This window comes from Ursus maritimus, unplaced genomic scaffold, assembly GCF_017311325.1.
Source record: "Ursus maritimus isolate PB19 unplaced genomic scaffold, ASM1731132v1 scaffold_4, whole genome shotgun sequence".
In the NCBI taxonomy this organism is placed as follows: domain Eukaryota; kingdom Metazoa; phylum Chordata; class Mammalia; order Carnivora; family Ursidae; genus Ursus; species Ursus maritimus.
Genome location: NW_024426552.1, coordinates 13,376,253 through 13,391,943, shown reverse-complemented (window position 1 = coordinate 13,391,943; position 15,691 = coordinate 13,376,253). Strand labels below are relative to the sequence as shown.

Sequence of the window (15,691 nt, the reverse complement as noted above, 5' to 3'; positions counted from 1 at the left end):
TAATTAGATCATTAATAATATGTGGCACTGTTTCCCCATTATCTCTTTCCCTCTTAAGAATAAAACTGGCTCCGCTAATTACAATAAAGTGTTTTCCAAAGAAGAAGCCAGCTTTAGAAGGCACCTGGCTCTCGGAACACTATATAATTTATCCTGCATGGGTGCTTTTCCAGAGAACATCAATTTCTTAAAGTGCACACAAAAGTTTTCCATTTTTAAACTCGTGACACTTAAGCTTGTCCCACACCATGTTGTTTTTGTCTTTATTTCTACATTCAGGGAAAAAGAGCCGAGCATCCAAGGAAAATTGGGCAGGATGACCTTCTGTGGTTAGAGAAAGGGATCTGTGTCCTCATGATGCCATCAAAAGCCTTTCGAGTGACAGAAATAGACACTTTACATGGGGACAGGTCCAACTATCTATCCAAAGACTGTCTCTAGTTGCCGTGACCATACTATTCTTCATTCCTTGGGTTTCTATCAAGGCAACCACTTGAAAAGTACCTAAAATTGGGCCCATCACTATTTTCCCCACTCACTGTTCAATTTTCCACCAATCAATGGTCACTGCAAAACTGTGACCTACCCTCCCGTCCCTAATTGTGTCTAGGCTGATGGATACAGGAGGCACTAAAGCAATGCCATCCCAAAGAAGGACCCTCCAGAGTTTGGCTTATTAAAAAAAAAAAAAAAGCACCAGAGTCCTACTTTTGACACCTTCAGCCGCAGTTCTGAGAATAACTCCCACAGCTCTGCAGAATATTAATGGGTCTCTAAAGAATCGTGCTAATCTATAAATAAAAGAATGCAGAAATCCTCAATAGGCCAATTTTGTTAAGTAATTAAAATGAAAAATGTGAACAGAAATACCATTATCTTCAAAAAGCTAGAATTCACGTCCATGAAGGATTCAAAGCATGTAACAGAGTATCATTTATTTTTAACACCTATGTGGGGGCTGCTTTTAGCTTTGTCCCGAAACAAATGGTCCTTCTACATTTCTTGCACATAAGGCTTATTTGAGCCAGACTGTTTCATTTCTCCCACTCATAGAAAGAGCCATATTTTTTTCTTTACAAAGGCCCTAGTGATTTGTTTTCTTTAACAAATTCAAAAATTGCTGATTGTAGGGTTACATACAGCATTGAGGTAACTTGCTCAAGGAGTGAAAGTTAGGCAGTGTTTATAAACCATTGTGTTGAGTGAGGAGGTCCTCAGAATGTCATTGTCTCCATCCAACTTGTTCCAGGGCAAAATTATGCCAGAAAGGTCTGTGCTTGCCCCTTTCGTGGCCCCGGGGAAAACCATCACACTGTCTAAAGACTATGTTCTAGATTCTTCTGACCCTGATGTACCATCCTTCCTGATCACTGAGCAGGAGGACACACCCAGGCTTTGAGCAGCCAGGTGGATGTGGGTTCAGTCCCTCCTTTGCAACCAACTGCGATGTGAACTCCAGGCCAGGAGCTACAGCTCTCTGGGCCTCACCTTCTCCAACTGTATAATGGGGAGGGCGTCAGTTCTCTCTCACAGTTGATAGGACTACTAAATAGAACTGTTAGTGCTATCAATTGTGTGAAAGTAAAAACAGGCCCATGAGAAAAGCTCTTTTCTTTCTTCTTTTGCTTCCCTCACTCAAGGGACTTCATCTGGCTACCCGTCAGGGGCGAAAAAAATAACACCATGTTGACCTTGAAAAAGATTAGGAAGTTTCTCAGCTTAAAGTGAAAGCAGAGAAAGTGAGCTCAGGCATTTGTCAAACACACACACACACAAAGAGGCGAATGCTGTGTTTTATAGAAAAGGGAGTTTCCCATCATGGAGGTCAAACATATTTCTTCCAGCTTTTCCCTCCCCAGATGCCATGGTGTGGCAGCCGCTGTCAAAAAGCAAGTTACACACCCCACACGCAAGATACCATTGAATGTGTGTGTGTGTGTGTGTGTGTGTGCAGAAATCCGAAGGGAAGGTAAACGCCAGCCTGTTTCTAGACGCCAGCATTACTTCTAGATCCTGTAAGAGTGGGTTTCACTTGCTTTGTTCTTCACCCAAATTTTCTAAAATGTTTGCAATGCGCACGTGATACACTTATTACCAATCAAATACACATATTGAAAGAAGCTACTTAAAAAGAATCCCCCCTCCTCCCAAAGCCAGAGAATTCACTTGTGCTTATTATGCGTTACGATCACAAAGGAATCCGAAGCTTCTCTGAGAGGAAATGGAGGTACACTGGGAATGCCCTCCCCTCCCGCACGCCCCTCAATTCCATGTGTGCCCTGGAAGACTCCTCCAGCCCCCTCTGCTCCTCTCAAGGAAACGACCCCAAGTACTCTCCTACCTTGCAGATCAGCTCCAGGGTGTCCCGGGCAGTGTCCCCGGGCCGGACGACTGTGAGGGCTGGCTGATTATTTGGCAGACAGAACCAGGACGGAGTGAAATACTCATGGACCCAAATGTCACAGTCAGGATTGTGCTGGTGGACGCTGGGCAAGACCATTTCTTTTTCCCTCTACGGTAAGAAATAAAGTTAGCGAGGCAATAATAGTCAGGCTTTGCTATCTTAGATCCCCAGATTGTATACAGGGATTAATTGTTCCCATGAACATGGTCCTGGTGAGCAGAAATGGTAGCACTGGTTAAGGAGAGAGGGGAATATTCAGAGTCAGGAAGAAACTACTGAGAGAAGAGCTTTAATGGAGGAAGGAGAGAGTCCTTAGACACAGTTTCTTAGACCTGGTCCACAGCATCCACGGGTGGGCAGTGTGTGAGTGAGTGGGCACCGAAATTTGGAAGAAAGAAAGAAAGGGATGACCCACTCAGCTCAGTTTTCTTGCTCTGATTTCTTCCACCAACCCGCCTCTATTTAGAGCAGGGATTTCCCACAGCAAGAATATCTACTGTGTGAGTTCTATGTTTCAAAGGCAACAATGAGGCCCCAAGGATATTTTTAGAGAAAAGATGACGCTCCAGCTCTCATATTTACAGGGAGCATCTTCTCTGTGCTTGCATTTGACCAGCACAGTTCCAGGAGGGAGACAGCTCCATTTCCCAGATGAGGTTCAGAGAACCTCGAGGCATGAGCTTTCTGGCCTTTTTAGGCTGTTGCCACACTGCATCCTCTCCACCACTCTGCCTGAGGGCCAGGGAGTAGCAACAAGTTTGTAAGGATGGGAGAAGACATGTCTTATGTACGCATTTAGCAGCTGGGTTAATCTCAGCATGAGCAGCTAAAACACTCCATAGCAATGAAATAGAAGCCCAATCTCTTTGAAATAAGCAAACAAAGAATGATGTCAGATTTCAGCAATGCAGAAAGAATACTGATGGGCAAGATGTGCTTTGATAAAACTTGATTATTGGTTTTAAAACCAAGCCACCCATCAGTAAATACATATCTATAGGTTACCAAGAACAAGGCTGGTATTAGCAAATTATAAGAAGAAACAAATTTCCAAACAAAGGCTGAGAGGTGGTAACATAACAACTTCCATTCATAAAAAGAACAAATCCTAGAATGGGGGACATATTTTTGTAAGAAAACGATTTCAGCTCTGGCTTTGAATGATGTCGCTTGTGCAAATAAACTGAACCCCAAGGAAGGATTGGCAAAAAGCAATCAACTTGGCTAAATCCCATTAACTAAAATTGGAATCTTCCTACTGTCCCCACACACCATGTTAAATAAATGCCCCTTAGCACTGGATCGGCCCAAGTTTTGCATCTAAACTGCTCTTTGAGATCAAGGCATTCTAGCCAAGAAGTGGAATAAAGAAGTGTCTCCGAGAAACGGAAAAACAAAAGAGACACAGAAATCCAAAGGAAAAACATTTGCAGGTTCCAGGATCTGTGTGCCTGGAGAGGATATCCCAACATTAAAAGTGAACTAATAATAGTATGCAAGATGAGTTACCTAACTTCAGAAATGGCTTCATTAACATCGAAAACTGTGCTTGGATTGCACGGAGGTACAGTGATTTAATGATACCAGATCTCATCAGAGAGTGAGAGAGTTTTTCAAAGAGAGCGCCGTGGATGGGTATTTCCAAGGACAGCTGCCTCTGCACCCACGATGACATAATCCAGGGGTAGGCCAAGTACAAAAGTGAGAAAAGGCCTGCCTGTGGCCACTCGTCTCTCCTCCCCCTCCAATGGCCCGAACTCCCCATCGCACTCTGGTTTCAGAGGCCCGGCTGCATCTAGAACGCGGGGCTGTGCTGCTGATGACCGCCACTGCTTGGTTGCATGGCAACCGAGGGCTGAACTCTCTGTCATATTGATTCCGAGTCCAAGAACCAGGGGATCATTCCAAGGTCGCATTATCAACATCAGAACCCCCCGAACAAAGAGGTTGCTGGTAGCACTACTAGGGTCTTTAAAACTCGGGATATCCATTCATTTAGAGGCTCAAAAAAGTGGCCCAGGAAAAAAAAAATCAATATTCTTTATGGGCTTTCAATCAGAGCAGTTTGACAACCCCTTTTAAATCCAAGCACAAGGTTGGAACAAGTCTGTGAATCTTTAATTGAATACTTGTCTTCAGGAGGCAAATGCATTTTTTTTTTTAAGAATATACCATCGGAACAGTTCTTTGAAATTAATGGGAACAAAACAGCATGTGTGGGCAGAGAGGGAGGGCAGTAAGAACTCACTTCTTGGGAATGAAAACTGGATATAAAAGGATCGGCAATGACAAAATACTCAGCTCCCCAGAACCCAAATTTTGTCTTAAATTGTAAATGGGAAATTACACACCCAAATGATAAGTATTGAGATGTGATGTCAGCAGGAGTATGTTCTTAGTGTTAGCAAGTTTTAAACATAAAATGCTTTTCCATCTTTTACTGACCTGTTACATAACTTGGAAGATCTGATCATTTCGGTATTTAACAGCCCACTTAATTTTAGGATCCCAAGAAACCACTGAATTGTGTGAGGCTGATACATTTGCGGTACTTTTAGAAAAGGAATGTGTTTATTTTTACCTTGCCATCCGGAACAGTGTCATCAAATATTCCCTCTAAAGATTTCTTTACAGCGTCAGTTCCCTCACCGAACACCTGCGTGTACAAAAGGGTCATCTTAGAAAGAACCTTGGGCGGGAGGGCAAAGGAAGCATGGGAAGGGGGATGGAAAATGGACACGGCTCTTAGAAAACCTTGCAGAAGCTTCCAGATACTCCTCTATCAGATCCATAAATAGGGAACATAATTCATGGTGGCAGACCATGAAAAACATGTTCCTCTAACTGGATCACTTCCCATATCTTTGACAACTCAAAAAAAAAAATTAGAAGAAAAGAAAAAGTTAGCTTTTAGATCTGGGTAAGTCATTTAGATTTAAAGACAATACGCTTGCAAAAGCAATGAGCCAGTTTGTTCACACTGAAGAGTTTCAGCAATTCCCTCCTAGACACGATCAAGTATTTATCAATAATTAACTTTTCATACTCTGTGGAGTAGAAACTGAAAGCATACATTTCTAGTACTTTCCACAACACCACAGAAAAGTTTTTTTTTTTTTTTAATTTAAAAAGCAGAAATTCGTCTGTTCTTTGAAATTAAATGAATTCTACTAAGTAGTCAAAATCTAAACATGTAGACAGGAGAAATTACCTATATTGGCTCTAAACCAATCAGGTACTGTCAGGATAACCCAGACGATTAAGAAAAAGCCTTTCTAGGGGCGCCTGGGTAGCACAGTCGTTAAAGCGTCTGCCTTCTACTCAGGGCGTGATCCCGGCATACCGGGATCGAGTCCCACATCGGGCTCCTCCGCTATGAGCCTGCTTCTTCCTCTCCCACTCCCCCTGCTGTGTTCCCTCTCTCGCTGGCTGTCTCTCTGTCACAAAAATAAATAAAATCTTAAAAAAAAAAAAAAAATTAAAAAAAAAAAAAGAAAAAGCCTTTCTCCCGATGCAAATGAGATTGATAGAAACAGACAATTTTGTGTCCGTTTCAAAGTACTGAATTAGTAAGTCAATTCCTGTTGGGTGTGCTTATGGCAAACCAAGAAGCTTTCTTAAACCCTTACTTTAAGAGACAGCAACAAGAATTGCTTATAAAACGTTGCATCACCCTTTGATTTTTGAAATATGTTAAAACATTCTCTTGGCTTCTGTTAACTCGAGTAGCCCACGTCAGCAGCAACCGGACTATAACATAACCTGGCACCGATAAAGGAGAACCACGTGAACCAAGGTTTTTGATAGAAAAGAAGTTCAAATGAACTTGCCAACTGCGAAGTCCTGGCATCTATTTTAGTGGTGGTCTGAGTCACCTACCATTGCACACAAAAACACCACCACCTCCCAAACGGAGAGGGGAGTTCTGACTCTGAATGGCCCCTTCCTGTGAGTTTAAGCAAGAGCCACCAAGTCTCTTGTGTGATTTTGAGGATGAAATAATGACTTACCAGGGCGCCTGGGTGGCTCAGTCGGTTAAGCGTCTGCCTTCGGCTCAGGTCATGACCCCAGGGTCCCGGGATCGAGTCCCTCATCCCTGCTCAGTGGGGAGTCTGCTTCTCCCTTTCCCCTCTGCCTCTCCCCCTACTCCTTCTCTCTCGCTCACTCTCTCCCTCAAATAAATAAATAAAATCTTAAAAAAAAAGAATGAAGGGCTTTCCTCTAAACTTCTTCGGATTTACACAGAAGTAAACCCCCTGGTAACAACCTTGATGTTTCGCCTTCTCCAAAGACCACAGAACACACCGCACGATTGCTCGGTCCAAGCTACCTTACCATATGCTCACCTGGTCTCCTGCAAATTCCATCAAGAATACAGACAACCTACATTTGAATGGTGAGCATAGTGGTCAGTTAAGAACGAGGAACATCAGTTTTCAGGATTAATGTCTCTTTTAAATTTCAGTTCTTAAGCAAACTAACGGCTGGAATTGTCAGAAATACTGAGGCCTCTTTTTAGCAAGTCGGTCAACTGGCCTCTCACTTTGCATAACTGCACAGAGCAAACAGGTCAAATTCGGAACCCTAGCCGTGACCTCCAAAATGCTCAGTGCCTCACTTTGCAGCCACCATCATCCATGCATCCAACACTCTCCTTCTCCTGAAAACACCAACACCCGTGTTCCTTCAGTCTCTAAAACCTGAGCCCCGAGACACTCGTTTCACAAAGCCAACAGAGGAGGATGACAATGACAATGGGGACAGGTTCCTAGACGTGACTCTAGCAGGATGGCGTTCTGGGCGAGAAGGGGTAAAAGGGACAAGGCCCCCGCATCTGGCGACACAGGCCCGACCCCACACCGCTCTTGGTGGTGCCATTCACCACGTATTGAGATCCCCTGCGGGCCCCAGCATCTGGGTGGAAGGCAGAGGAGCTGCCCATTTAATGCCAACCCCAAAAAGTCAAGGGCAAAGAAACCATCCAATTTCCCTGGAGGCTGCCTCTGATCCCGTGCCAGAGGCAGCTTAAAAAACTCTTGTGCTCAGGTGCCCACTTGGCTTCATCAACAAGCCCTGCTTTTTTCTGAAGACTCGGGATGAATTGTGCACTTGCGGAGGTCTATAATTAACCAGGGTTTGGAAAGGCTGCCGGTGGGGAGACTGCAGCTTGGTGATGGACTAATGGCAGAGTTCAAAGTCAGGAGTACGCATTATCTACTAAAAGTGTCCAGCGCCACCAACTTCTTTGTGTCAACTACCTGATTTGAAACAACAACCCGTATCCACAAAGACACACGCACATGCTCGCACAAAAGCCCAACGTGAGCTGGCCGCGGCAGCCTACCTGATTGATGCTGGGGCGCCCCTGCTTCTTTTTGGAGGTAGTGTCCAGACCCCAAAGGGAAGAAAACCTGCTCCTTCGCTTGCTTGCAGATCTGGACATGGCCTGAGTACGACGTCTCACTCCGGTCTCACCAGTGCGAGCTGCCACCTGAGGACATCGACGAGAGACAGGTGTCAGGACCACTCGCCTGCTCCTCGGGGTCCCCACGAATCGCGCCTCCAGGGAGCGGCTCTCCACTTGCTGGGTGCGATGCTGCCCAATTCGTGAATTACTTAATAAAGCCAATTAGATCTTCAAATTCATAGAAATTAAAAAAAAAAAAAAAGCCAACATGGATCCCACTGCTAAAGCATTTCATGTCTAACTCCTACACATTGGGATGTTGAGGGCTCTTCATGGATTTAAAATATAACTGAAAAGTTGGCAAACTCAATCACTGTCTGAAATCACCGGGAAAAAGAGTAATATGTAAAATAGTCACAGAATGTATAGGTTCTGTTTCCAAGAAGTAGGTGCCCTTCTGGTCACAGGATTGAACTCGAGCAGCCAGTTAAACTAACCATGCTATCTTGAGGTTCTCTCCAATAGCTACAGAGCTGTTTCTACATTCTAGAAAAATGGTGCCCAAACAGCGCAAACGATACATGTCGGTTCCTGTGATTCCACGTGAAAAACCTAAATTCACCAGTTCTTCCACTAATTTTCTCAGAATCACACAATTCCCTTCTTAGGGAAGTGATAGTGGCCCCCCAGTATCATTCTCCCTCTACCTGAGTCAGAGAAACCCCCCGGGTAGCTGAGCTCATGGCCACCCAAAGTTGACTTATTTTCCTTTGCAGCAGGACATGCGCTTGTGGCTAAGTTCTGGTCAATGGGAGATGAGCAGCAGGGCTCTTTGCAACCTCCCGGAACCATCCTCGAGAGGTGGGAGATTTCCCCTTATCCTTCACTTCCCTCTTTCTCGACAAAGGAAGGGCCATATGCTAACTAGCTAGTCTAGGACATTCAGACAGAACCGTTTCCAAGGATGGCAGAACAACCAGATGGAAGGGACCTGGGTCCATGAACATGGTAAAGCCACCTTATTAGACTTATATGTCCTATGTTTAGGCAAAGGGGGAATAAAAATTTTGTTTTATTAAAAAAATGAACAAACAAATCAAGGGAAGCTAAACTCTGTTGAGATATTTGCAAGATGCCAGCAGCCCGGACAAATATTTCTGAGGGCATCACCCCAAGTTTAAACCCGCCTCTGGGACCAGGGCTCAAGTAGACACTACATCTCCGTGAGGACTCCACACTTTCCCAGGCACACATTCATGCCTGAGTGCGTCCTACGGGGTATAAGCAAAGTCCCAGGAGCTTCAGGGAACTTCTGCCAGGAGGTCTCACTAGGCCACCCACAGGCTTTCCTTTCAAATAAGGGAGTGCCAGGAGGTACGGCCAGTCAGACTTGAAATGAAACCTCCCCACCCATTCTTTGTTGCTGGAGATGAGTCTTGGAACCTCCTTGTCACGGATTCCCACACGGGCCACTCCCAGCGTGATGGCTGCCAACTGGCAGCAGGTCTTGGGGATCAAACACTGTTGGGTAACATCAGGGGCTCCCCAGCCATCAGCACGGTGCTTAGAAGGATACACCTCTCTGGGCTTTTAAGTACTCTGGAAGCTCTATGAGCAGACTGGCCAAGATACTAAAAACAGGAATCCAAACAGCTTCTCTGCATGGGTATCAGGGGGAAGATCTTGGTCCCAAATGAAAACAGGCAGAGGAGGTCTTGTGTGTTCCCAGCTTGGCAAAGAAGAAAACCCAGGTCCAGGCAGATAAAAATGCCACGTCCAAGACCGCATCACAGAAAGAGTTTTTTGTTTTTTTAAAGATTTTATTTATTTATTTGACAGAGAGAGAGACAGCCAGTGAGAGAGGGAACACAAGCAGGGGGAGTGGGACAGGAAGAAGCAGGCTCCCAGCGGAGCAGGGAGCCCGATGCGGGGCTCGATCCCAGGACTCTGGGATCACGACCTGAGCCGAAGGGAGATGCTTAACCGACTGAGCCACCCAGGCGCCCCATCACAGAAAGAGTTCTAATTTAGGATTAGGCTCAAGGTGTTGAGACAGGGGACAAAAACCACAAACCAAAAGGCACATTTTTATTTTAAATAGATAACCATTTTTCTCTATTCTCACCACTTTTTCAAAGGTCAACACAAGTTGTAAAAGGAATAACAAAGCATGTGAACATACATACACACTCACAGGACTGTGTCAACGATCAGTTAAGCTTATCATCACAAAATGAGGCCAAGAACCACTAAACAAGTGGTGTTCAAGTTAAAAATCCTAGAGGGAGGGGCGCCTGAGTGGCACAGCGGTTAAGTGTCTGCCTTCGGCTCAGGGCGTGATCCTGGCGTTCTGGGATCGAGCCCCACATCAGGCTCCTCCGCTATGAGCCTGCTTCTTCCTCTCCCACTCCCCCTGCTTGTGTTCCCTCTCTCGCTGGCTGTCTCTATCTCTGTCAAATAAATAAATAAAAAATCTTTAAAAAAAAAAAAATCCTAGAGGGGAAAAAAATGCCCATTTGGTCTCGTATTTATGTATCTACTTAAGAGCAGATAAATCCATCCGTAGATACACATACATACAGGCAGCCATATGTAAATATACGGCCATCAATCAACTTGTTTATATATACATATATATACGTGTATTATTACTTGTTTCCTTCCTTCCCAGCACACGTCAATACCTGTACCTACCATGTCTATTTAATTGCTTATTTATTATGCATCCCCCCCCCGAATATACTCTCCAATAGGAAAAGAACTCTGGGTCGTTTGCTGCAATAACCCTAATCATAAGGAGAATAACTGACATATGCCTGGCCTCACATGTATTTGTTGACCGAATGAATAAAATAAATAAACCAGCATCACAAAGCAAAAGCAGAGCTCCTACATAACGTGGTTACGACAGTAACTCCTTAGTTTACAATTCGAGAAGAACAGAGTCCGGAAGAGAAACTTCTACAACCATAAATAGTCTCCGTTCCCGGCTGACTAGTTGGTTTAGTCTGTTTAACCAATGGGCCCTTCACTGAGGGTTCTCACAGTAACTATTCCAAACTGCTGGGGGCCTTGTAAACTGCTAAAGTTAAGTGCTACCTCCAACACAATAATGACCCAAAATAAGCGAAGGGATCTGGGGGTGGGAGGGGGGAAGCTGGCAAAAGAACTAGTTGACAGGAGCTCAAGAGTTTCTCAATGATCTGTGCCCAGACAATGCCTCCCTTTGTGGCCGGAACCTGATTACTCTATCATTCTGCTCATCTGTGCAAACAAGAACAATGATAACCTTCTTTCAAAGAATACAGCGGGGACCCTTCAGTTAATTACTGAAAATCACTGAGCATTATGGGAAGCCCTCCTGGTGAATGGGACTTAAACTGTAGCCCAAATCTCCCCGCCCGCAACCCCCCCACCCCCAGTCCGGCTGCCCTCACACCTCCTTCTCCCATGCCCCCCACACTTAAAAGAAGAAGAAAAAAAAAAAACTCTGGACAAAGGCTAAATTGAAGCCTGTTTCAATCCCAAGGAAAAAAAAAATTCCCTGGGGTCAAATGACAAGGAGAGGAGGAAAAAATAAGTATCCAATAAATCAGACTGTAAAATTCCCTGCCTGGGATCTCCTACAGGAACCGCAGCAACAAACAGGAACAGATACCTAACAGGCTCGCTGGACTGGTTCTGTCTGAAGCGAATCCCCTCATGGAAAAGAGAAGTTTGCAAGGGCATATAGACGTATGGGCACCCAGATTCACGCTGCACATGCAGCTGGGGGGGGGGGGAACCAAAGGAAAGAGAGCTGCACATAAGGAATTAAATCATTTTCTTTAAAATCACTGACCAAAAAGCCTAAGTGACTAACCCTCCCATCTTGAGCTGGCCAGACTGTAACAGCCTGCCCATCAAAAAGACAAGCATACACAAATCACAGATATTGAGGTAGAGGAAATGAGATGGTCTGAAGATAAATTATGGAAGGGTAGTAATATAGGGACTTACTTCCCCGTTTCAGAGAAGTTAGCTCCAATGGCTTTGAAGAAAATAAGTTGTAGGTAGATAGCGAAATTTTTCTTCCAAAAAATCTCATCAAGCCCAGGAAAAGGAAAAAGCCATCTGGATGCTTGGGGCTTAGAATTAATACGGAATCCGCATCACTGATATCATGAGCTCCCTTCACACAAATGCCACCTCGGTCTAGGACATTCTTGCGGTGTGGCAAACAAGAATTTGTATCCCGATAATTTTATTTTTTTGGTAGAATAGGCAAACTGAGATTTGGTCAAATTACAAATTGGTGTCCAAGTCTCAGAGAAACAGTCCTAGAGCCTCAAACTGAAAACCATTTGCAAGACTTCTTCCTCACAGTTCGTTGACCCATCACTACAAAAAAAAAGGGGGGGAGGATTTAATAGCTATATGGAGAGGTGGTAGCCAGGGAGACCAAGAGAGACCAAGAGCTGAGCTGTAATTAGCAGAACAAATCAGGATGCCAGTTTTAATAACTCCAGAAATTGGTTTAAGACTTCTTTAAAAATGTAAATCTACCCCTAATTATCTGAATGATAACGCTAATCTATTTATAAAGAATACAAACGCCTTTGACTGAATTACAGCCCTGAATTCAATTGAAGGGTACAGCTGACACGGCAAGCCAAGAGCAGCACAGCTAAGGTTTTCCAAAGCAGTTTCTGGAACCTGAGACTTAACATTTAATTCCGCAGCAAATGCGCTAAGGTGCGGTACATTCTAAGTGGGTGTTGACTTGGACAGGCTGAAACCATGTTACTCGCACAGCAATTTTTGAGAAGAAAGGAGCCAAAAGTACATAAAGCTGTTCGCAATTTAGCAAGTACATAAAATTACAGATTGCAAACACACAACACAACGACACAATCTGCCTCTCTGGAGGTCAGAGGAAAATTCTCTCTCCCAAGCAAATACATATGTTGGGCTGGAAAATCATGGAAGATCTTTACCTTCCTCCAGTGCATCCGGTGTTTATGACTGTAAAGAACTGATTTCTGGAATTATAATATTTAAAAACAAAGTGAGAAGGAAGATCTCCCAAGAGATCTATGTTCACTATATGGTGTCTATGTTTTTGTGCATGTGTGTGAAAGAGAGAGAGAGAATGCATTTATGTATGAGAGAGTTCTGCACTTGACATTTCCATGAGGTTAATATAAAAAAATCTGTATTTCGATCAAAACCAGGACACTGCCTAAAGACGACATGAGTTATCAACAAACCCTACATGCAGAGATCTGTTAAGAGAATACCATTCATATCTTTTTTGACAACAATTGAGGGCCCATCAAGAGAGGTTTAAGTAATAAATTTCACAACAGATTCAAATGAAGATCTGTACCCACCGCAGAGGGAGGACATGTCAGAAAACTAGCAAAATACATAGCAGTAAACTAGAAAAACACTTCAGAGACTCTCGTCAAGTCCTGCTCAGTATTAACAGTCAAGATAAATATTTCTTAAACACACCTCGGCTTCTACTCACCAGGGCATGAAAGGATGATACAGAAAAGATCCCAAGACGGCCCATTGCCACCTTCGTTGGTCGGCTTGCAAAAGCAAGTAGCCTTTTGGGGTTTGGCAGTTCCCCACCTTGGAGGCTAGCTAAGTAACAGCGGTAACGAAATAGGTCCATTTGGAACTGTTCAAGATTTTGCTCCCAAACAAAGATCTACAGTGGTGAAAAGGTGAGTAAAAGGAAAACAAACGTTAACAACTTCATCCTACAAAAACGTTACAAATCTGTATGTTCTCAAGGTACTGATTATAATCCTAAAGGGTGAACAACAGGTACGCTAAGTTTCTTAGGAAACAGCAGCTAGAATCTTACTGTTTTCATAATGCGTTTTTGTTGTTTTTTTTTTTTTTTTGCGGCAAAGATCTACGGTCATACATTCAGTTTGGTAAACAGAAAGTATATGTTAGTTGCTCTGTGTCCTCCCGTTACAGATGTCACGTGTGTGGGCTATTCTAGCCCATCGGCTCCAAGCTCTGGGCCAGAAACTCAAGGACGTCAAATATGTAGGATTTCTACCACTGGAGAATTCCAGAACTTACCAAGAGATGACTTCTTATAGAAAGACAAAGAAAAAAAAAAGAAAGTGAGGTGAATTAAAGATCACAGGCAATGAGACCAGGAGCTTTTGGGAAGAGGTCATGGCAGACAGTACAGTAGGGGAAGCAGAAAACACTAGAAGGTGAAGACTGAGGCTCTGGAATGTAATTCCAACCACAGAGTATATCCAACATATGTGTCCTCATTTTTCAAAATGGCAAAGCAATACCTACTTCCTAAGACTGAAGTGATATTTAGACGACATCATGCAAGAAAACGACTTGGTACAGGGTCTGGTATACAGTGAAGGCTCAGTGATGTTAACGGTGATATGGATAATGATTAATGGCGGACATCGACTTTTTACTTGGACTTGAAAGTGTTAGCGTACATGCATGTTCACAGCACTATTCACAACAGCCAAAGTGGAAATAGCCCAAATGTCCATCAATGGACAAATGAATAATCAAACTGTGGTATGTACAAAGATCCACTACAGTGTGGATAATCCCAAAACAGGACGCGAAGTGAAAGAATTCACACACCAAAGGTCACATATTATGTAATTCCGCTTACATAAAATGTCCAAAATGGGTGAGTCTGTTGAGGCAGAATGCCAGGAGCAGAGGGGAGCAATTTAACAGGTACGGGGTTTCCTTCTGGGGTGAATGACATTGTTTGGCAACTAGACAGATGTTGTGGTGGCTCAATATAGTGAATGAACAAAATGCCGCTTGAATTGGACACTTTGAAACGGGTAATTTTACGCTATGTGAATTTCACCTCAGTGACAACAAATACAGTGTCAGGTAACAGAGGGCGAGAACCATGGGAAACCACAGCTGGCCCATTCCATCAACCTTTCCAATGATTTAAATTCACTTCCTCACATAATTATTTCCTAAACATTAAGACAAAGTTTCATAGCATGACTAGACGGCTATCACTGACTTGAAAACAACTGGGAAGGCAAAAATGTCCTCTGTCACCTCCCTCCATCTTTCCTGACACTTATGCTCATACACTTCAACCACACGCACGTTTTTTAAAACACACTCTACCTTTTCTAAATGGACTGCGGAGTCGGGAACGCAATCCCACCACAGCCGAGCTCCGCGTCAACCTGAGCAGGTGGGGAAGGCAAACTGCAGACTTTGCCATTTCTCAGCTGCCCTAGAAGGAGCACGCCACTGGTGGGAGCGGGACGCCTCCTCTATTAGACGTCTGTTTCTCCCTCGATGTAATATTGCTCCCTTCCGCTCATAACAATCAGCTGTGAACGATGGGTGAGGGAAACTGACAGTCACAATAAAGAATTTAGCAGCCTGGATGACAGGCTGACAATGACATAACCGATGACGCTCTGTGATTCCAAGGAGCGGAAGGACTTGAAAGACCTCACCCTCCCGCCCCAGTCTAAACACAGAAGAAGGATTACCTGATCTAATATGGTTTTCTTCTTCTTTGAATCAGTGACTGAAGACAGCTGCATTTCGCCCATTTTCTTCATCTTTTCATCCATATCAATCTTCTGTTCCAGTTTTTTGATTTCGGACTTGAGGAGCCGGAGCGTGTCTTCCTTGTGGTGGTGTCTTGCGACGGCGGCTGCGCAGGCGGAGTGGATGGCCGTGATCCAGTTCTCCAGCTCCGTCTGGCTGGTGGTCTGTAAGGGGAGGTGGGGAGAAGGAACAGATGCCGCTTAGGTTATCGGCAGGGAACCAGTGCATTTCTAGAGAAGCCGTGGCCTCGGGAGTCAGGGTGCCAGGTCTGTATACGTCGTGGGTCAGGCTACCCATCC

General features: G+C 44.2%; 1 protein-coding gene across 8 annotated transcripts in view; it reads right to left on the bottom strand.

The window, feature by feature from the left end:
- The window catches only part of TIAM1 (TIAM Rac1 associated GEF 1), a 369,772-nt gene that overhangs the window by 79,754 nt on the left and 274,327 nt on the right, over positions 1–15,691 (bottom strand). For all 8 annotated transcript variants that reach the window (XM_040621045.1, XM_040621043.1, XM_040621044.1 and 5 more), the window contains 5 exons: positions 15,332–15,556; positions 13,324–13,509; positions 7,749–7,895; positions 4,986–5,060; positions 2,342–2,512 (listed from right to left, as the gene is read on the bottom strand). In XM_040621045.1, coding sequence (XP_040476979.1) covers positions 2,342–2,512; positions 4,986–5,060; positions 7,749–7,895; positions 13,324–13,509; positions 15,332–15,556 — 804 coding nt within the window. The remainder of the gene's footprint in view (positions 1–2,341; positions 2,513–4,985; positions 5,061–7,748; positions 7,896–13,323; positions 13,510–15,331; positions 15,557–15,691) is intronic.